This window comes from Platalea leucorodia, assembly GCF_965183815.1.
Source record: "Platalea leucorodia genome assembly, chromosome: 9".
NCBI lineage: Eukaryota > Metazoa > Chordata > Aves > Pelecaniformes > Threskiornithidae > Platalea > Platalea leucorodia.
In genome coordinates, this window is record NC_138831.1 from 6817939 (window position 1) to 6840635 (window position 22697).

The following is a 22697-nucleotide window of genomic DNA, read 5'->3' on the forward strand; positions in this document are numbered from 1 at the left end:
ACACTTTGGGAAGAGTGCTTTGATCATGAGAGGGTGACCACATCCTCCAGACTCAAAGTCACTCAGAAGCTTTCAGCTTCTTGTGAAATGTTCCTGAGAGCAGTTTAGGGCCTTCCTAAGGATCTCCTCACAAACCTCAGCATGCCTTTAGATTTTAAGTTGCCACCCCACTCTTTAAGCAAGCAGTAAAAACCATCCATCTGTGGAAACACTTACTTCATGCGGATGGTTCCAATGCCTGTCTGCTGTAGCTCCGGGGCTCTCAGGACGCATTTGTGTGTGCACACTAGGCTCCACAAGACTAGACCGCATACAAATTCCTGCGCACACCTAACTCAGCTGCTTATTGCCTTGGCAGAATTTTGACACATCCCATGTCACAGCTACTGTGTAGAAAAAAACTGACAGTTGCAGTTATCTCACTGGCAAGCTGCATGGTAGTGTTCAAAACATCCAGGCTGGACAGAGCCTTCCCAGTCAAAAAATCCAGTCAAAAGGATTTTTGCTTTTCTGCAGCTGATGTTCCTAAGACTTACATTGAACTCAAACATTACTGAAACCTATAAACAATTTTTTCACCGACAATGAAAGCTTGTAAGTCTGTTGTCTCATTAGTTTCCACCTTAAATTCTGCAAAGACAGTATATTCGTGGTGAGCTACTTAGATGGTAACAGACAAGCAGGACAGTAAGGTGGGTCTTCCATGCTCATCCCTCAGCTCCAGTCATTAACATGCTTGCTCTGGTCACTACTACACCGATAATAATAGATTTTTTTTCTTCTTTTCTTCTAACAAGAGAGGATTTGTGAATTAAACACACACACACAGCCCTAGCAAGGTCATACCACAGGACTCTGAATTACAGTTACTTTTGAAAGAGAGAAACTCATTGCTGATCAGTCTGACCCTCCACCGCACCGGTTACTAACACACACTTTTACAGAACGCGGTAATTTTGAGGCCACTTCAGGAGACAAAAGAGCTGTATGACTTCAAGATTAAGATGAAGCTTTCAAGTAGGTATTTCAGCATGTGACCGTGCGTCTGTTCTGAATGATTTAGCCTAAGGGTACCCTAAGGTGCGGGTTCCTTTTCTAGACCACAAGAAAATACATATATTGGTCTTCCAAAAAATCCTCGTGCAAAACCCTGTGGGACACTGCCCAGCCAGGACATCTTGGAGTATCACTCAAGTCAGCACTCAGATACCCTCATTCGTGTAATGCTGGTAGCGCTACAGATGTGCAGCCTGATAACACTTGCAGTAATCTCTGACCTACAGCGTATGCCTTTACCTAGAGTTTGCATCACCCATCAACATTTTTCGTACATTTTGCTTTACCTGACTCTCTGGGTTAATCTATTTTTATGTCTTCATAAATCAAACAACTCATTGCTATGACTATATTGAAATAAAGCCCTTTTTTTTTTTTTTTTTTCCTCACAGCCACTTTGCTTGCCCTCCACCTCTGTTTCTCAGCAGGTTCTCAGATGCCTTCTTAAGACTTTCAAAGCCTCACAGCATACTCTGAGAAGAATGCATCTGTCCTGAGGCTACGAGGAAGTAACTCTGCAATAATATAATTTATGAAACTCCAAGTTCAGCATCCTTTTTTTTCCTTTCTATGCAAAGCTAGACAGGAATTAGGGCTGCTGAATTAACCTGGAAGTTTACACCTCACATATTGCTTATAATCTGAACTGTAGCTGCTTCTCAGGTACTTCATGGTGATTTATCCTTTCAGGGCTAGATCCTCACCTTGTGTTTTCCCCACAGGTTAACCATTCCAATGAGGCTGCCTGGGTGTAAATCAGTGAGAACTCATCCCTTTCTTTCTAAACACAAAAAAGTGTAACTTTCTAGATCTGATTTTTTTCTTTTATTTTTATTTCCTCAATCCTTTATATAGTCATTATAGATGTTAAGAAGCCTGTTTTGGAAATGATTAATGCTATTAATATTTTTCTAATTCAATAAACCCTCTCATCTTTGAATTCCTTGCAATATTTTTCTGCTTTCTTCAGCTTTCTACTAATTCAAACATATGACAAATGCGAGTCTTCCTTTCAGTTTTCTATTATTTCTCATGTCTGATCAAATAAATTAACAGACTTTCATTTCTTTCCCAGGAGTGATGCCCATATGTTGACAAAGGCAGCATAAAAATATTACCTGTTCAAACAGGAGGAAAAAAAAGATAAAAGTTATCTTTTATTCACTGTTCCATGCAAACCAGACATGCTGATCCTGTTCCTTTCACCTTGACAGCGCCCACCATGTTTAACGGTAAATATTGCAAGATTTGTAGAACACCCATCAATCTGGTTTAACTGCCCCTTATTATAATGTCCCTTTACAATCTCTTTATACAGTAGCAGTTATTTTAATCACACTACAGTACTTCAGTCATTGGGAAAGATCAGCTGTCCTATCTAATGTACACGCTCTCCAGTCACACGGCACCAGTCCGGCAGAGCTGCATGCTGCTAATGCAGTTTTCTCTGTTTGGATAGTTAAAGAGACATCTCCAGGCCAATTTGTACCTGTGTATTGTTGATAGACAGTGTGCCACAGGCAAAGAGCTGCTGCAGGAAATGGATTCTCATTTAACCGTGTTTAATTTTGTTCTCTGGATCTCCATCATACATCTTTCCATTTCTCTGCCCACCCAAATTGCTAATGTGAAACTAAACTACTTCCGTCACTACGGCTCCTAAACTGATGTGTGACGATGCAGTGATTGATTTGCCACTCCAGGAAAAGTGGGTCATTGTACACGTTGTACCACAGCATGCTGAACCAAGCTGTCCGTACCGACATTGGGGTTTTACATACTTGTTTTTAGAAGTTCAGACCTGAGGGGACTACTGTGAATATCCAGCCTGAACACTTCTGGTTTTTGACGGGAGCACTGACATTCTAAAATCTTCCTTAGCAGCTTACAGGGGTCTGAAGTCATCTGTGCTCCTCAGGAGACAGTATTCTGCTCATGTATTTTATATCTCGCTTGCATGTTTGCTCTGAGGGTGGAAAATGTAGAATTCCTCCAATTCCAGGATATGGGGGCAGTTTCAGATTTGTCATTTCCCAGGATAGGAAGCCCTAAACCAGTGTAAAAATATATCTTAAATAGAAAATGATGTAATTAACAGCTTTTGCAAAGGATTTTGAATCGGCAAGAAAAATACTGATGCAAACTGCTCTTTGAAAAAAATCCATTACTTTTATTCTTCTTTTGTGAGGCTGCAGTAGCGTTTAATAACTTTTCTCATGTAACGAGACCTGTTGAAACTCACTTTAAGATCACCTCTTACAATACCAGGGAGCCATCATTTGAAGAGGTACGTCTCAGTACTGGAGGAGAACCTGTCTATCTATCTGTTGCATTAGATCAGTAACGTTAGGAATCGATTGCTGAAAGGGGAATATTTTGCAGGTTTTTCTAGAGCAGCCCAGTAAGTAACAGAGCACAGATGTCACTGCAGAATCCAAAAGGTCAAGGCAGGTGGGGATTTGTTTTTTGTTTTTCACAGGAACAAAAAAATCAGGGAAATTTAGCTCTTAAAATTTTATCTTTGTTTTTATGAGAGTTGAAACCAACCTCCAAACCCCACCTGTTTTGGGAAGTGATTTAATGAACAATAAGTTGGATAAGAACTTTCTTCAGGGCCTGTAAATTTTTTGCTTTGTTTTAGATAAATTCTTATGCAAGCGCCTTCTCCACTCTTTGCACCATCCAAAGGGCGGTGCCCTCAAGGGCAGAGAACATCTAATCAGGTCCTTAAATCCTTACATGGGTAAAATCCCTATTGGGAGCAACAGTTTTGCCTAGTAAGGACTGCACTTTTAACTTCCAACTGTAATTTTTGGCAGGCACAACCTGGGATGTGGAGAGAAAGTCAAAGCAAAGCCTATGAAAATGCAATGCCTCCTAATTAGGGGCCCTTTGGGTGCAGTGTAATCCACTGATTTGGCACCCTGTGCTGCCTGGGGTAAACCTGGATGGACACAAACCCACAGCCTCTTAGAGAAAAGTCGGAGCGCAGCAGTGGTAAGTACCCAAGCCCTGAGGGCTCTGCTCTAGTGATTCCTAAGTTGAGGCAGGGGGAGAGAAAATCACTGCCATTCCACTGAATAAATATGACTTCTTCTGAATTTTCCTACTCTGTTCCTCCTCCGGCTGCCCATCTCCTCTCCTCTGGAAACACCACAGATGTGGAAGGTTTGCAGGTAAGCAAAGAGGAGATGGTCACAGCAAATGGCAGAGCCAGAGCTGAGCACAGCACGCGCTGATAAAGCCCTGCCAAACCCTTTCCCTTCTGAAACAGAATCCCTGTAATGGAAATAATTACCAAAGAAACAGACGAAAACTACTTCTGAATGAAATTTAAACTTCAGCAGACCACAGCACCGCCAGGAAATGCCAAGTACAAGCAACCATCCCTTCATCCTGAATTCACACCATTTTCTGTTTCTGTTTCCTGTGCAAAGTTGTCAATCACTCAGAAACTGCTGTCGGGGGGGGGCTGTGGGTCAAGATTTGGATGCAGAGTGCCTTGGGACAGGCTTCACCTGACTCTGCAAAAATACCAGACCACTCTCTCATTTTGAGGGGGCTCTCTGGAAATATGTGGTATAATGCACAATACTGGGGGAAAACCCAGGAATTTTGTGAGGGGCCTCTGGCAATCCCCGGAATGATGTGTATTACTGGGGGAGGAAAAAAATATGGAGGGGGGGGGGGCAGAGGGGGTCTCTGGCAATACCCAGTATGGTTTTGGGGGGGAAAAAAGCTGTATGATTTTCTGGGGGATGTCTGGCAATACCCAAAAAGATGCATAGTACCGGGGGAGAAAAAAAAACTGTATGACTTTGGTGAGCATTTCTGGCAATACCCAGCACAGCATTAGACCAAAAAAAGCGCGGTGTGATTTTGCGGGGCCCTCTGGCAACACGCGGTGCGGTGCGGAGTGGTGAAGGGGCCAGAGGAGAACTCTGTGATTTCGGGGGGGGGGGGGGGGGGGGGGGGGGCGGACACCTCTGGCAATACACGGAGTGATGCACACGATTTGGGGGGGCCCGGGGGACACGGACGCCCAGCACCGAGCCCCGGCCCCCCGCAGCACGCACCGAGGGCGGCGGAATGCCACAAGTAACTTCGACCGGCTACCGCGCGGGTAAGCGGGCAAAACCCGCAACGACCAAACCGCAGATGACCTCGCCTCAGTCACACGCTGTCCCCCAGCCCCCCCCGCTATCGGCAGCGCTCCCGCACTCCGCAGGCGAAGGGGCGGGCGCCGCCGCTCCGCGGAGGGTGCGCGGGGCGCGGCGGGGCGCAGGGCAGCAGTGCGGGTGCGTGCGTAGGAGCGGGCCCCCGCGGCGCGCGCGCCCCCGCCTCGCCGCCGCCGCGGCCGCTTTAAGGGCGTCGGGGGCGCGCCGCCGGGGCGCCCGGCGCGCCGCCGCTTCGCCTCGCCTCGCCGCCGCGCCGCGCTCCCTCTCCCTCTCTCTCCCTCTCCCTCGCCCCGCTTTAAAGTCTCCGTCAGGATCCGGGCTCGCCCGCCACTTCCTGTACGGCAGGATGGAGCGCGCCGGGGCCCCGGCTGACCGCCGCCCGCCCGCCCGCGCGCGGAGGCGGCTCTGAGCGCCCCGTCCGCGGCATGCAGCGCGCCCCGCCGCCGCTGCCCGCCTGAGCCGCGCCGCCCCGCCGGGCCCTGCCGTGCCCTGCCGGGCTGTGCCGTGCCGCGCCGCGCCGCGCCGGGCGGGGGGTCCCCGCGCCCCGTCTCCGTCCTCCCCCTGCCCCACGGCTGTGGGATTCCCCCCCCCCCCCCGGTTGAGGAGGCGAGCAGGAGCCCCCCGCTTTCTCCCGCAGGAAGAGGGGCGCGGGGAGAAACTTATTTTCAACAAGTTTGTTTTTTTTTCTTTTTTTTTCTTTTTTTTTTTTTTTTTTTTCGCTGTGCGTTAATTATTTTAGCCCCTCTCCCCTTTCGATGTGCGGCTTTGGACATGCGGAGGCTACTGCAACCGTGTTGGTGGATCTTTTTCTTGAAAATCACCAGCTCCGTGCTCCATGATGTGGTGTGCTTCCCCGGTGAGTGAGCGCGGCGGCGGAGGGGGTTCCCGGCGCCTCTGCCACACGTGTCTGCGACCCCCGTGGGGTGCCGGCGGGGCACCCCGCGAGTGCGGAGGATGCTCCAGGGACCGCGGGGGCCCCTTTGCACGGGTGGCCCCAACGCTGGGTTTCCCCCAGCTCCGCAGCACCCTCCCGGCTGCGGGCAGCGCTGCCCGCGAGTGGGGCCGTGCGCGGTGCAGGGGCTCGGCTCCGCGCTGCCGGCGCGGCGTCCCCTCGCTCCGGTGCATTGCAGCCCCCGAGGGCGCGGGGCGGGCGGCGGGGGTCCTTGTGCGCTGCCCTCCCTTCGCGGGGCTGCCTGGGGGCTCCCTTTGTGCTGCGGGACTGCCGCCCGCCGCCCCGCGGGGAGCGTGACTCCGCGCTCCGATCCCTTGTTACAACCCCCCGTCCCCCGCCGAAAACTTTGTTGTGCGCGGATCCCTGCCCTCCCCACCCCACTCGTGTCCGCGGTGGGTCTCTCGCCGTGCCGGCGCGCTGACCTTGGCAGGGCGGGGGGGGGGGCGGCGCGGGGCTGCGCGCCCGTTCCGCACCCGGGGCTGGCTCTGTGCAACCACCGCCCCGCACCCCTGGCGGAGGGGTTACGCGGGCGGGGGGCGCCCAGCGCCTACCGTGCTTTCCACCCCCTCTTCGCCCCCCACGGCTTGTGGCTGCGCATCGCTCCTCGCCCCCCACCGAAACGCGGGGGCCGCGTATAGCGGGGCCGGGAGGGCGCTGGCGCCGCGGTGGGACCCGCGCGTCCCCCCCGCCCCGGGAGCGCCCCCGGCCCGCGGGAGCTCCCAGCGCCCGCGCGGGGCTCCGGCTCCCGCCGCCGCGCCGTGCCCCCGGCCCTCCGCCAGGGGCGCTGTGGTGCCGCCGGCGCCCCCGCGGGGCCGCGCGGCCCCCCCGCCCCGCGCCCCTCCGCCGGCGCGGGCCCGCCCGCGCGCAGCCCCGCGTAAGCCGGCCCTGCAGCACAGCGGGCTGGCTTTGCTGTCCTCGTGCCCCCCCGCATCTGCGGCTGGAAGGGTCCTCGGCTTCGCACCCCCGCACGCCCCACAAGCGGTCCATTTCTATATTGATTGATTTATGCCTGGGCTTGCCCCCTCCTGGAGGGACGGGGCGGGGGGGGCCGTGCGGAGGGGGCGTGAGCCGGGTGGGGCGGGTGTGATGTGAGGGGGCTGGGGCAGGGCGAGCCCCCCTCCCGCCCTGAGGTCCTCGCCCGCGACTCCTCCTCTCCCTTCCCTGGCTCCCGATGCAGCCCGGGTCGTCGGCTGCGTCCAGGTGTGCAAGTGTGAAAAGAAAGAGGCAAATTCTGGAAGCTTTATAGGAACTTCCACTTCTGTTTCTATTTTTTCTTTTTCTTTTTTCCTAAAATACACTTTTTTTTTTCTAACCCCAAACACGGAGATAAGCAGGTAGACCCATCATACCCCAGTCCTTCCAGCAGCTTCTCACATGGTAAAATGATTTGAAGCAAAAAGAAAATAAGTTGGAGAGAGGGTTAATACCTCTGCAGTTCTTGAAGAAACATTTATCTTCTTTGTATTGATTTCTTCTCAATTTCAGCCCTCAGAGTGAAGCCTTTCTCTCTGGTTCTGATATATATGGTACAGTAATTACATCTAGAAGGCAAGCTCCAGGAACGCTTCAGGAAAACAAGCTATGATGTAGGTTTAATATGACAGTATTGTACGACTTGCTGATTTAGATCAGTGGTGTTTGAACCAGATAATATTTACATTATGGTTTGAATATAAAGACAAATGCAAGCAGAGAGTAGTAGGTCTGTGGACATTTGCCGTGTGTGGCTAAACTCTTTAACGCTAGAAGCTGTAAAACAGCTGTGTAATACTCAGGAATGTTTCAGGGCTGTTCATCGCTAAAGGGTTGCTTGGAAAGCAAACTATTTTCCAGAAGGGCTTTTATGCATTTCGTTTTCGTACAGAGCTTCCATGTTAGACCTCAGTGACTTGCTTACTCTTTTATGCCTTCTTCTGAAAAGCAGTAATATCTGGTGTGTGTGCATGCGTGCGAGGGGGTGGTAAGTGAAACGTCGTGATAAACGGGGACGCTCCAGACTCTGATCCGGCACATCAGAGATGCCCGAGGCAGGAAAGCTGCAGGGAGGATCTCAGTGGACTATAACAGGACATTGGTGCTGAAAACATCCAATGGCAAATCATCGGAATTTGTGTTGGCGGGGAATCCCGGCCAGATATTAACCGTTTAGTACCGATCACAAATGTTTCAGTACCTTTTAATAGCGTTTTCTAGAGAGGGGATTAGAGAATTAAGGTATTTGTTATTTTATGTGTTAGTTTACAAACATCTTTCTTCCCTCCGCTTCATATCTAGCTCTCTTTAAATGAAAGAGAGGCCACTATTTATTTTCTCCCCTGCAAATCACTTTACTTCATGAAGAAAAACAAAGGCTATTTTTTCTTTGTTCAGCAACGATAAATGAACCATGTAAAAAATAAGTCTTTGCAGTATTCCTCTGTCAGGAGGATTGTAATAGGCTTTCCCTGTTTAAGTAGATATTTTTGTTGCTGTTCCTTTGGTTGCAATAAGAGGAAGGAGTCATTCTTGCACAAAAAAAAAAAGTGGGTAAGGTTTTGCTCTTTCTGAAGTGTTAAGTTTAGTGCATTTAGAGTCATTCTTGCACAAAAAAAAAAAGTGGGTAAGGTTTTGCTCTTTCTGAAGTGTTAAGTTTAGTGCATTTAGAGTCATTCTTGCACAAAAAAAAAAAGTGGGTAAGGTTTTGCTCTTTCTGAAGTGTTAAGTTTAGTGCATTTCTCTGTGGGCTTGTCACTGGTAACTGCATTGCTTAATAAATCAAACTAAGACAAGGTAAGAGAGGTTGTTTCCATGGGGTCTCTTTGCTCATTAATCTAAATTCACAGTACCAAAAATCAGTAAGGCATAAATATTAACATTACTGTGATATCCTTGCTACATAGTTTCTCAGTGCTTTGCCAAGAGAGGATAAATATTTTTTTGGTAAAGGAAAAAGTACACATGTGTACAGTTCTTAGCTGTTGCTGTGACGATCCTGTCATTTAAGGACTGACAATTGTTAGCATTTTCTTAGGCTGGATGCATAAATGAAAGTAATTTTCTTAAATCTAGATTGGCTCTCGTAATGGATCAAATTGTTGCTGACCTGGTAACTGTCTGTAAATGGGTTTTGGATCTTGAGTCTTCATAGTTCTGAGTTGAGAGTTAATTTTGCATGTAACTGTCTTCTGCTTGGAGGAAAAAAATATACTAGGAGCTTTTTTCCCTATGAACTAATCCAATGCTACTTCAGATATGTTTAAAGGTACAGAGAAGACTGGCTTTGTTCATTAAAGATTTAACAGAGGAAGGTGCATTGTGCACGTAGAGAAATACGGAACGTACAGGAGAGGGCCCTCCAAGACTTTATTTAGTCCTGTGGCTTTTATGAAGATGACACTTCTTACATTTTAATTATCCCTTATTTTCAGTGGCTTTTTAAAATATGCTTTACGTTACGGGAAGTTGCTAATGGAGTCCTTGCAGATAAAGAATGTCAAGTGAGCCTTCCCAGGCTGTAAGAGCTGAGCTTGCTGGTGCGCTTCTGGGGGGAAAACTCAAGGGAGAGGTTTGCTATCCATTAGCAGGTTTACGAGAGCTGATTTGTGGTTAACAGAGCCGGGATACAGCTTTCAAAAGTCTTCAAGTAGTCACAGGAGCTGTCTGCACTAGCCTCTGGAGTAAGAGGCCTCCTAAGTTGGGGAGAGAGGAGAGAGGCATCATGGAAGGAAGGGATTTCGGTATATCCAAAAAAGAAAGGAACACAGTTTGAGGGTAGCTGGAATTCCCTCTGTCATTTTGGGGTGTTTGCAATGTCTGAAAAGCCTGTATTCAGGCTGGGGACATTGCTCTGCTTGGAAGAGTGAGGAAGGAGGATTTTTGCCTGTGTGTATGAGTTAGGATTTCTATTACTGCTCTCTCATCCCCTATCTCCTCTCCTTTTTGTCTAGGAAATGAGGATGAAAGGGTTTTTGATCCTGTTCAGAAAATGGATGTCCTGGTCAGAACAGTGAGGAACTTCTGTGAGTCTAGCACAGAGGTGTCGCGTCGTTCACCTGTGCCTCCCGCATCCGTGCTGGGAACCTCTGCTAAACAAATCAGTCGTGTTTGGTACCATAAAAATTGCTGAAAAACACCTATTGATTTCAGTAGGGTGATGGTTTAACTCCCAGCTTCTGGGTCTTTGCAGGGACAAGAGTTGACTGAAGTTCTGTACGTGCGCTCAGTTAAAGCTATACTGTTATCAAGTTGTGCAAGTTTAGTAGTTGGGGTTTGTTTCCAATGACGGAAGAGACATAACAGTGAGGACTCCATCCATCTTATGATCAGTGCTCAAGGACTAACATACTTAGAGTTTTCAGGAATAAAATGTTATTAACATTGACTCTAATTTCAATGTTCAAGTTTCATGGTTAAATTAAAGAAATGACTTCAAACTATTCATCTCAACTGTCCTTGGAAAAAATGCCAATCATTTGGTTTCTGCTTTTTAGCAGCCAAATGAGCATGTGCCATGATGTGCTCTGAAGCCTAAGGGTGTAGTAATAACACTGTACTTTAGCTAATATATAACTTTAATCTGAGAGATTCTGGAAAAAATGAGACTAATTTCTGTTTACATAAGTTACTGTGCTTCCATTTTTAAAGATCAGAGTTGCTCCTGTGTGTTGATGAAATTGTAATTACTTATATTTACGTGCTATGCTACTTAAAGTTTAATTCTAAACCACAATTTTTAAGTATTTTAGGAAGTGGAATCTCAACAGTAGAGACAAGTGTTCTTAAAAGATACGGAGTCATCTGAGGATGCAGATATGCACCAAATGGGGTAATTTATGGGTTTATGTATCCCTTCTGGGGACTGCATGCTGCTTTATAATGTGTGCCTAAATGTCTTTACAAATTTTTCCATTCTTCATGAGGTGAACTCCTGTCAATGTTTCTTCCAAGTGAAAATTGTGGACCTGCATCTTCTTGCACCAGGTTGACAGGAATGTGACTTCATCGATTGCCAGAGTTACTCCCAGGAAGAATTGGCCTGTATCAGCTTTGTAGAGACATGCAGGGGTTGGAAGCACAGCAGAGAAGGAAGATGTAAATTAATGCACACTTTCATACTAAGCAGAGGAACCTGGGGCATGGCCAACTGGAGATGCCCAACTAGAGAATAACTTTTGATGAAAGCAGCTAGTTTTTGCATTTGTGTGTAAATAATTCTTTAGAGGAAAAAAATAATCACAGAAAAATGATCCTTGGCTGCTGTTAATTTTTCCAGTATTCAATATCTTGTGGTAGTGCTGATGATTGTGTTGTCCACGTTGCAGGCTACAGCTACCCATCCACATTACTTGCCCTGGGGCAAGTCAAACTGCCTGCTTTCTTTTAAGGCTGCTAACACGTGGTACAGCTCTGCAAAGTGATCTTGTCCCACTTCAGTGAGGACAGGTGTGCTTTTAGATGAATCAGGGCTACATTGGTCATGTCTTCAAATGCTTTCCTTTCAATGTACCTTGTTGAGGCACGGCTGCCAGGACACAGTGGATTCCTGGCCTATGCCTTGAGCTGTCACATATTGGTAGCCTAAGCAGAGGCTCTTCCCACCCAGAAAGTGAACAGATGAATGAGGGTGCAGGTTGCAAGCACAGCAGTGAAGATACTGTGATACTCCACGGGTGTTGCTGTTCTTGGTTCATTTTGCCTTTTCTCTGATTGCTAGTAGTATTAATGGGAAGCTGCAGGAAACATTGGTGGTGAAAAAACTCCCCAGCTGACTGGAGGAGGAGGGAGGACACAGGGCAGTAAGGAAACTAAGAAGTTCTTGCAATCACTGTAAGATACGTTTTTATTACACTGAATGGGCTCACCTTATGGCGATTTGAATTAGTCTTCAAGTGAACTATGGTTAAAGTAAAACCAGTTAGTACATGGCCTTGTTTTTTTTAATGTGGTTTCATTATGCATCTCTAAGTTTGCTTGGGAGTTGAAGTACTAGCGTTCTTAATTATCAAGTCATTTGAATAATGATGAACCATTTTCTAGAACTTAAAACTTGACCGCATCGTGCACCTGCCAGCAGTACTGACACATAAAATCTCAATTGATGTGGGTGTTGCAGTTTTTCTATGCATAAATGCTGCAGCGATGCCTGAATGTGTTTATCCTGTGCCAGCGCCTGCTTTGAGGGACTTTGCATTCATAGCATGGAGGCCTTTCTAAAGAAAATCTAGGTGTTTTGAGACTTGGATGTTTAGCTTAGGAAAGCTGCTTTGAAAAATCCTTTTCTCTGCTTGCAGATACGTAATGAATGAGACCTTGAGCCCTGAAGAGCTGCATTGGTATTTAGGAGCAAAATGTGGGATGTTATTTGGTCTTGTGGCAGCTGTTTTGTCCTCTTTTTTTGAAATAAAATGTGCCTGTCTCCCTGACAGAGTGCTGTTAAAGTTCTTCTGTTGGGAGGTGGTTTATTCTGCTGACAGTAAAGGAAAGCTATCTGATAACTCCTTGCAGGCAGAGCGGCCAGTGGTTCAGTTTTCCCACACTTCACTCTTTCCATCTTCTCTCCTTGCAGGAGGCTTGTAAAAGACATATAAAATGCTATAATACTTGCTTTAATCAAAGCAGTGCCTTGCCCTTTCCTTACTCCTATAAAAGCATCTACAATTTGGATTGCTGTTTTTTAGCAGTCTGAAGTCTTAGACCTGGAGTTCTTCCGTCAGTTTGTCAGACTGGTTGAAAAGCAGTGTTAGTTGTCCCGGAGTGGAAGGGGACTTCACTGGGACAAGTGGTGAACGCTGCCTAAGCAGGATATGAAGGTAAAATCCCTTGTGCTGAGGTACTGGATGAGCCATTGCTCTACTGCAGAGGTAAAGAGAAACAGTTCTGTCCTGACCCTTGCTGATCCTGAGCAGTAAGCAAGTTACTTTCTTTGGGCCTCATTCCATCTCTTTACAACAGGGATGTCCGTGAAGTAACCCCTGCACCACTGAGGACCAGTGCCTGCCTTTGGGTCACTTTGGGGTGCTTAGAACTAAATGCTCTCCTGTTAAATCTCTTTTTTTTTTTTTTTTCTTTTTTTTTTTTTTCTTTTTTGTTCCTCCTCCCCTTCTGGATTTTAAAATGACTCATTTTATAGCTTAGGAGGTAGGAAGTTAGTGATACATATCTCAAATAAGTCTTGCCTAAGAGTTTTTTAAAGCAAGTTTAGTGATTTTTTTTGTTTGTTTGTTTGTTTTTTGATGGATGTATGTTTATATAAGCCTCAGTTTAGTGGGCCTCAGCATGAGACTGTTGTGTCTGTCCCGTACCCCCGCCCCCCAGAAACTCCAAGTTGAGCCAATAAAGATACATAGTAGCTTTCAAGTAATTAAGTACAGATCTACTCGCTATCACAAGTGAGTTTAGGGATTACATTTTCAATAGACTTTCGTTGGTCTTTTGATTCCTAAAGTGCTTTCAGACTTCTGGAGATTATGGTATAGATTTACTGCAGTCAAAGTAGAAATGAGGGTTTCTGCAGCATGACTGTCTCTTAAACATTGCATCCCTTTAGTAGGTGGGCAGAGAGAACCAGTCGAACGTTTCTTCTTGTTGGCCTCCATGCTACTTGTAACTAGTTTACTTATTATTCTTACAGTGTAGTTGCTTGTGTATTTTGTATTTAAATCCATGCTTAAGATACAACTAAAATTTGCCTGTTGACAGCAGTTGCATCATATTTTAATTGGTGAGAATTGCTAATGGAGTGTTCAAGTTCTAAAATTAGTTGTTTATTTTTCCTTTCTTCTTTGCCCAAGGGTTTTGCATCAGATTATATGGCTTCGGTATAACTGTTTGTGTTCCAAAGCAACACCTTTGTGCAGTTTTAGCTATTTAAGTAAGTGTTAAAAGTATGGGCTCAGTGACAGCAGTTTCAGAAACTGGGACTTTTAAAATTGTTTCTTACTACATCGTTTATGCATTGTAAAGTGATTCTCTTCTGTTTACTGTGAATTAATTCATTGTTATCTTTGTAAACCGGGGGGGCAAAATGTGCACGTTTATAATGTTTTACCATGGCATAATGGCAGGTCCTCAGCTGCTGCAAATTGTCGTAGTGCGATTGATGCTGCGGTTTCTGGGGCAGCTTTCCTCAGGTGAGGATTTGCACTGTAACCCTCATCACGACGTTATTCTGAAAAATGATTGTGCATGTTCTTTTCAGATTTCCATAGGCTGGCTTTGTGTCAAAGGTGCACAGTTTTGATACTGGTTTTATGCTGCTTGGAGAGTTTTCCTTTTACTGTGTGGTGAAATGCAAAACCACCTCATTGTAGGATTCTGCTTGCTGTGAAGCAGAGGTATCCAGTCCTTCCATTAATATTCCAGCTTTCTGGAGGGATGCTTGTCATATGTATCAGTCCTTGGAATCCTTCCGTTGGCTTGTACCTATTTTTTTTTTTTCTTCACCAAAGCTGTGGCTGTTGCAAAGGAATTTGTGAGGTTTTCTGTCAACAGCTGTCAGGTTTTTTTAAAATCAATTATTTATTTGATGCCCATTTTGAAGCGATACCCAACTTCTTTTCCTTGAGTAAAGGAGTTACCAAAATAAATAAACCACCAAAAAAGTGATTGTTTGAATTATGCACTGTAGCTGTGAAGCTCAAACTGCAATTACACAGCTGCTTTAACAACGGTCTTGTATCTGTTTCACTTTTCTCTACTGGTTTATAGAGCCCTCTGATATTTCGTTACCATGAAAGTACTTACATGTTGCAATAAAACCATGTCACAATGTCCTGATTAACTCAGTGACCTGAACTCCACAAGCCTTTTGCTATCAGATTTTATCCAGTCCGTAAATAGTTTTCATAGCCATCTGTTTTTTGCCTTTTCTCCAATTTTTTTGTCCAACTTATTTTTAGAAAGGTGCACACCAGACCTGAACACCGGTCTATTCATATCATACATGCGCGATGCTGTTGCCCTTTCTGTTTGTCCAAGGATTTGCAGTGGCCTATTTTTCTGCCACAGCAAGAAAGCTCATGTTGATTGTTTGCCTAGTACGACTTCTAGATCGTTATTGGAGTCAGTGCTGAACAAAATAGTCTGCTGTTCAGTGGATGTGGCCTGGATCACTAATTCTTAGGGTTTTTAACTTTATTAAAATAAACTTTGAATGGATCTCCTTTTACATGACTTGAATACAGCCATAGTGGCAATTTTAGCAATAGAAGGAAGGGCAGGCCTCTCTGACTTTCAAGTCCTCTGCAATCTTACTGTCTTAGATGCATCTTTTGTTCTGGTTTTGTTTCCTTTTGTAGCCCAACAGTTTTTAAGGGAGTAGCAGTCAGTGCATCCCATAATACTTCAGGTGCCTGTTGTAGAGTTATCTGAAATGGGTATCTTAGGGTTTGGCTTCTGTTAAGCATTGTAAACGGAAAGGTCGCCCAGCTCCAGAACATGACTCTGACCTTCTGGTCACAGTTATCACCCTTGTGTGGTGACACCGCTGTGGCTAACAGTTGAGCTTCATCAGAAACCTTGCGAGGGGATTACGATTTGGATGTAACCCCAAGGAGGCAAGAGTTTTCTTAGGAATGTGTTTTTTCTCCATCCATTCCCTCGCCCTGTTACCGTTACTCATGCTGCTGGTTTTGGTAGGAGGTGTTTCTTGCAGCATCCTCATTTTCGTCTGCCGCTGGATGCAGGTGGGGGGGACTGGTTATTGAGTTGCAAGACTTTAGAAGATCTGCTCTGTTATTGTGGCCCTGTTTCCATTAGGGTGGCCTCCCTTGGATGCTTTTAGCTCTGCACCTTGGTGTTGTTTGTTTTGGGCAAACTTGTACCGTGCACTAAATGAGGAAAAACAATCCCTTCTCCCCCAGCTAATATTATCCTGTCTGGGAAGAGGCTGGTGTCTGTGAAGGTAGATGAGACGTTGGAGAGATCCTTATGACTAAAGTACAGAGGGAGTCCAATCTTCCAAATGTGAGAGCCTTCACCAAAAACCGCTGAGAAGACCCGATCAGCTCGTATTGGATCAAGTTCTGGCATGCCGAGAGGATCATAAACTTAATTGTGCTTGATCGATACTGATGCGTCTCCTGTGCTTCAGGAGAACAGAGTGCAGTACGAGCCAGGCAGGCCCTGGCAGCGCGTGCTGCCTGGAGAGCCGGGAGGAGTGACCAGGCAGTCTGCCAGGGAGGTTTTAACTAGCCTTGAAAGTGATGGACTAGATGGCCTTCACCAAAAGTCCCTTCCAGCATTGTTCTGTGCCGCACGTACTCTTGCTGCGTGCCCTAAGCCCCTGGTTGCCCCTGCCCCGTGTCCGTGCCTGCCCTGGAGGCCGGAGGAGTAAAGCGTTTCTGCAGCTGCTGCAGCCTAGGAGAGACTCGTGGTCAAAGAGGCTCTGCTGCGCATGGAAGGGGAGCGCAATCCCCCGTGTTATTACTTGCTAGAGTGTGAAGCCTGCAAGTAATGGTAATACAAATGTATTTCAATTTGTAACCTGGTCTTCTGTATCAAGATTGGACTACTTCTATTCTGTTGCATGTGTGCATCACTTGGGGAAACATGCTGATAGTACTTAACGTTTAATTGCTTCTCTTGATTTTATTTGTAAATTAGAATCTAGAGGACCTGCAAGAAAAAAAACAAAACAAAACCAAAAAAAACAGTAGAGCTTAATTGGACAACATTTTAGAGTAACTAAAAAAAAAAAAAAAAGGCATGTAGCTTTCCAGCTTTTGGAGCTGAGGCAAATGCAAACTTACTTATTGATCTATACATATGATATCATATTTTAACTACTGTCTAAACTGGAGGTCATCTCTATACTAGATTGCTTAAGAATCTGTCTATCTTATCACATCTTGTACTCATTTATAGTTGTTTCCATTTCTGGCTTTGTCGGAGAGACAGCTAGTGTTTCAACCTAAATTAAAATCAATAAGAAGCAATTTCGTTTGTTTTTTAACTACTAGAGCAGGCTTTTTTTTTTTTTTAGTAAACCTCTGTATGTTCAACTAAGTCACTTGGTTCTTTCCATCAAGATAATTGCCAGACCTCATTAATTTCTTATTTTTGCATATGTAGGAATGGGTTTATTTTCCAGTGTACCTAACAAAATGTCAAACAGAGTTTAAAAATAAACATTTATTTTAAATCATCACTGAGAAATAAATACAGTAAAGAATACTTTGCAGTTAGAAGTAGCTTAAAAACATCTTGAGGCGAAGCGTATGCTTGGGGGCTGTGGTGAATGCTGTTGACCCAGGAATCCTGCACCAGCAGGGTAGCACAGGCTTCCCCTGGCACATTTGGGCAGTGTTCTGCAGCGGTGACTTCCAGTGGAAAAAGCAGAGTCTGGGTCTCTATGCCTTCGGTCCTTGGCTTGGATATATCTGCATCACACCAGTTCATGTAAGAAGCTGTTGTCATGTTGTCAGCTGGCGTTTGCCACACAGCCAGCAGATTGCCAGCAATAACAATTAACCTGGGTCAAATCCAACATGGAATTCAGACTGAAGCAATGTTGGTTCTTCCTAGATAAAGGCGATGGTGAACCATAACATAATATTAAAGTAAATATCTGAAGGTAGTGCTTTGATGAAGAGTCCAAAATACGATGTGTTGCTGCTTTGGCGAGTTGATCACAGGGTGCAGGAAATAATCTTCTCTAGTTTGCGGTACAGGCTGCCCAAATGGACAGAGCTGGACACGTTACTGTGTAATGGTTGTCCTCTATGTTTATGAAGTTTATGAAGGTTCAGTTTTCACTGGCAAGGCTTCCTCTCGCTGATGTAGGTATCCAGTTGGAAGAATTAGTTTGTGTCTTAAGAAACAGCATTTTCATAAAGCGTAGACCAGATGCTGTGGCGGAGAACCTGGCTCTTGGGTGGAAGCTTTTGGTAAAGTGTTTGCTCTACCTCTTCTGGGTGAAGTTGGGCATCTAGCAATGTTGGGCCAGTGTCTATATGAGCGTTTTTATTCTTCTGCATTGTTTTAAATTGTGCAAGGTGAAACTTTAGTCCTGAAAAGTGAATACCAATATTTTTCTCAGGTGGTTTGTTGAGTTGCTGTGATCTTGCCCAATGCTTGTCATAATTTCAGAAATGTTTAAGATTTCCTGGAATTCTTAATTCCGAATACAAGAACCTTTTAGATGGTCTAAATCTCATTTTGTGTTTAACTCTCCTTTGAAGATCCTGAGTATTATGAGCTTCCTGTTATTTTAATCTCTTGGGTTCAGTTTTCTCTTGCCTTTTCTTTTGCTTCCACTTGCTTTAATTGAGATATGTTAATGAGCCAAGGAAGAGGGCAAACCAAGGGCAAAAAGAGGCAGATCTGGCTACCCTGGTAATCAAAGCAAGAGTCTGTTCCCTTAAGTAAACTGCTAAAGCAGTGTTTTGTAGGAACAAAACATAATTAGTAAATAGATGACACTGATGAAAAGCACATTTCCTTCACCCTTGAAGGCAACTTAAGAGTTGTGCGTGAATTGCTTGAATTTGATATCAAAACAGCAAACAATTTCTTTTTAATTAATCACTTAAAACCACACAGGAATTTATGTTCATGTGCCAAGAAGCCAGCTGTGTTTAAAAATACATGAGCAGACCTGGTACACAGTGTTCCAGGAATGTAAGGTAAAAGTGACTTGTCCACACACTAGTGACACCTATCGTAAGTGAATCCCAAGCCGTGGTTCAATACAAGGAGTAATACATTGCAGCACAAACAGATTCCCTGTCAAAAAGGTAATTAATACCTCATGTCAAACACTATCTGCATGTACTGCTTTCTCTATTTCATGTTATTAAGCGGTGTGACCTTTTCTCTTTCAACAATTAGCTTTCAAGGTGAAAACCAACATAAGAAGAAAAGTAACTTTTTTTTCATTGGATCTGAGGAGTCTTATGGTTTTGTAGTAGTCTTGATTACACCTCCACACTTTACAGTTTTGATTGCTAGATTTAGAATAGAATTGTTTAGGTTGGAAAAGACCTTTACGATCACTAAGTCCAACCGTTAACCTAGCACTGCCAAGTCCACCACTAAACCATGACCCTAAGCACCACATCTACCTGTCTTTTAAATACGCCCAGGGATGGGGACTCAACCACTTCCCTGGGCAGCCTGTGCCAGGGCCTGACTGCCCTTTCGGTGAAGAATTTTTTCCTAATATCCAACCTAAACTTCCCCTGGTGCAGCTTGAGATTGTTTCCTTTAGTCCTATTGCTTGTTACTGGGGAGAAGAGACTGACCCCACCTGGCTACAGCCTCCTGTCAGGCAGTTGTAGAGAGCAATAAGGTCTCCCCTCAGCCTCCTCTTCTCCAGACTAAACAACCCCAGCTCCCCCAGCCGCTCCTCATAAGCCTTGTGCTCCAGCCCCTTCACCAGCTTCGTTGCCCTTCTCTGGCCACGCTCCAGCACCTCGATGTCCTTCTTGTAGTGAGGGGCCCAACACTGAACACAGCACTCGAGGTGCGGCCTCACCAGTGCCGAGTACAGGGGCACCATCACCTCCCTGGTCCTGCTGGCCACACTATTCCTGATACAAGCCAGGATGCCATTGGCCCTCTTGGCCACCTGAGCACACTGCTGGCTCATGTTCAGGTGGCTGTCGACCAACACCCCCAGGTCTTTTCCCGCCAGGCAGCTCTCCAGCCACTCCTCCCCAAGCCTGTAGCGTTGCATGGGGTTGTTGTGCCCCAAGTGCAGGACCCGGCACTGAGCCTTGTTGAATCTCATGCAGTTGGCCCCGGCCCATCGATCCAGCCTGGCCAGCTCCCTCTGCAGGGCCTTCCTGCCCTCCAGCAGATCAACACTCCCGTCCAACTTGGTGTCATCTGCAAACTTACTGAGGGTGCACTCAATCTTGATCAGTGACTCTGCATTTCTGTAGTTTGACATTGCATTCCCCTTTTTGCTTCTGTATTTGGGAGACATCATCAGGCATTTTGGGTGCAGGCTGTGTCTGCAGAGCCAGACGAGGCTTGTAAGATGCATGCTGTCAACGGGTAACAACTCTAACTTGTCTCATTTGCACTCTATTAGTAACAAGTTCACTTGCTAAATAATTCTGTTCTCATCTTCAGTTTTTAATTTACCTGACAGTTGTGCTTTCTGTTGAACTGAGACTATGAGTACCCACTGTAATAAAGCGCTCTTTCTTTGCAAAACCAGATGTTTCTAAACTACATACACTGAGTATGAGACAGGGCTTATAGTTTGATTGGCCTTTTTGCTTCTGTATGTGAAATAGAGGCCATCGTGGAGTTTGCTACATTTGGTTGCATTCCTTGGAGATAATGTTGAAGCACATGGGCCTTCCTGAGCGTATTCTTTCTTGATGAGCTGGAAATAAAATACATCATTTTGGTGAACACCATTTCTATTCTCACTGACTGCCTGGGCCATACAATACTGAGCGACATAAAGGATCAAAGCCAGTAGAACTGTCCTGTCTGCCCTGGAAAGCTGATGAATTGTTCAGTGCTTCCCTTGATGCCTTTCAGTGACTTCTGCTGTGATCGATACAAGCAGCATCAACAAAAATTGGACCCTTCTGCTAGCTCTCATGCTTGCAAGTGAAGTGGAGAAAGCTCGATTTGTTTTGCTGCTTAAGCCCTTGCTGTCCTCACATGTGCTACACGAGAGGCCTGCTTACCTGTTTAGTATGTGACTCCGCTGTCCTGCTTTCCAGGATGACACTTCAGTGGTGCCAAGGTGGTTGTGAAGGAGCTAATGCTGTGGTTTTATATATATGCCCTCTTGGTTCCTTCCCCTGCCCCCCCCCCCCAAGGAAAAAAAGCTCCAGAGATCTTTCAGCTGGACTGTAAGGATAATACACTGTTAGTGTCTTTAATATTTGCAGCCTCTCTCAGAAAGAGCTGAAGCTGAAGAATTGTCTATTTTTCAGAACTGTCAATACCATTAGAAAGCTGCTTTGCCATTCCTTTGCTCTTTCTTCTTGACTGTCTTCCACTGCTGCATTGTTCTGATGGTCACTGGCCGTTGCGGTTATTCTGGTAGTCTTTGCTATGTGGGCTCCTGGGCCGTCCTCCTTGCTGCAAAACCCAAAGCCAGCAAGAGGTGCAGTGCTGCCTTCCTGAGCGCTATATTGTCTTTGCTCTAGGTGTTTGCCTCTCATCTGCATGAACACTCCCATTTGGACTAGGAGCTCCTTTCTTTGCCCCGTCCCTCTCTGGTGTAGCTGGGCCCTTACGCTTATGCAGTGTTGGCTCTCCAGGCCTTATTTGGGCTTCAAGCAGGAATTGCCAGTGCCTGAATGCATAAGCTGAGGCGAGCTGTGTCATTCATCCCCTTGCTGCTGAGCGCTTGGAGCAGTCTTCCAGACATCGGAACCTGATTTCTCAGCTATTTTGTTCCTCACCATTACTGGTAAGGAGGATGCTCTGATGCTCTAGGATCAGTCTTCTGTTGAGCACTTCTGAGGTGCTATTTTGCATTTAAGTTGCTATGTGTTGCTATATATATATATTTATGTATGAATACTACTGCTTTTAAAACCTGGCATAATAATAATTAAGCTTAGGAATCATATACCTGAATAGGTTTCTTCCATTAGTAAAGCAGTTAGTAGGTGGATTAGAACGAATATTCAGCAGATGTTGTTGTAGTAGTAGAGTAGAACCGACTTCACATTGGGGATTCATAATGTGTGTCTGAATCCACACTTACAGACAAAATTGCAAAATGAGACTTTTTTGGAAGAATAGTCTTGTCCAAAGAACAGATGAGGCTACTTTATAGGGTAGGTGATACTGAAGTCAGATGACCTTGTGATTCCTTTGGCTCAAGTGTGTTTAGCTAATCCTTTTTTATAAACTTTGAAGCCAGAGTTATATGTATGCATATAAAAACTGATAGCACCTGTTAATTTTGCACCAGAGTTGAAGTGGTATGGAGAAAGGCTATATCACGTAGTAACAGGTAATTAGTTATACAAGACTATTGGGTTTGGTCTGGAAAAAACCCTTCCTGTTCAGTTCAGTGGAGATTTCCACCTTGAGTCTGGTGGCACAGCGTCGGATGAAATCTGATTAGTGAGTGATTTATTGCAATGTTGACAAGAAGAAACTATCTGCTACAGGATATGTTGATAGAGGACAATGATACTTCATTGCAGTTTCTTCCCTGAAAAGCTACAGTGGCATTGATGTTTTATTGTTTACATGTTGCTTCATCAGTCTGGGCAGTTTGTGTCATGGAGGGGAAATGTGTGGAGATTGCTTGTTTTCAAACACTAATGCCTATAGACACATTTTTTTCAATGAGTAAAAGCAGTGAAGAAGCAAGCTATTTGTACAATCATGTTCGCAGTCAGATTGCTCCCTTTTCCTGTCTGTGCTCCATTTTACCAACTATATATTTTCTTTAGTGTTTCAAGAAAAAGACTGAAAAAGCAACAGAAACTGTGGCAACAAAGCCTGCGTAAAATACATATTGGTGTTCTAAAAATCAGTTTAATTTTAGCACATATTTTAACACAAACTTCAGCTGTATTTTTGTTTGCCACTTCTTCCCCAGT

General features: G+C 45.4%; 1 protein-coding gene across 1 annotated transcript in view; it reads left to right on the forward strand.

The window, feature by feature from the left end:
* Window positions 1-5968: 5968 nt before the first annotated feature.
* The window catches only part of PTPRG (protein tyrosine phosphatase receptor type G), a 415182-nt gene continuing 398453 nt past the window's right edge, over window positions 5969-22697 (forward strand). Inside the window, exon 1 of the mRNA XM_082322783.1 lies at window positions 5969-6090. Coding sequence (XP_082178909.1) covers window positions 6006-6090 — 85 coding nt within the window. The 5' untranslated portion in view covers window positions 5969-6005. The remainder of the gene's footprint in view (window positions 6091-22697) is intronic.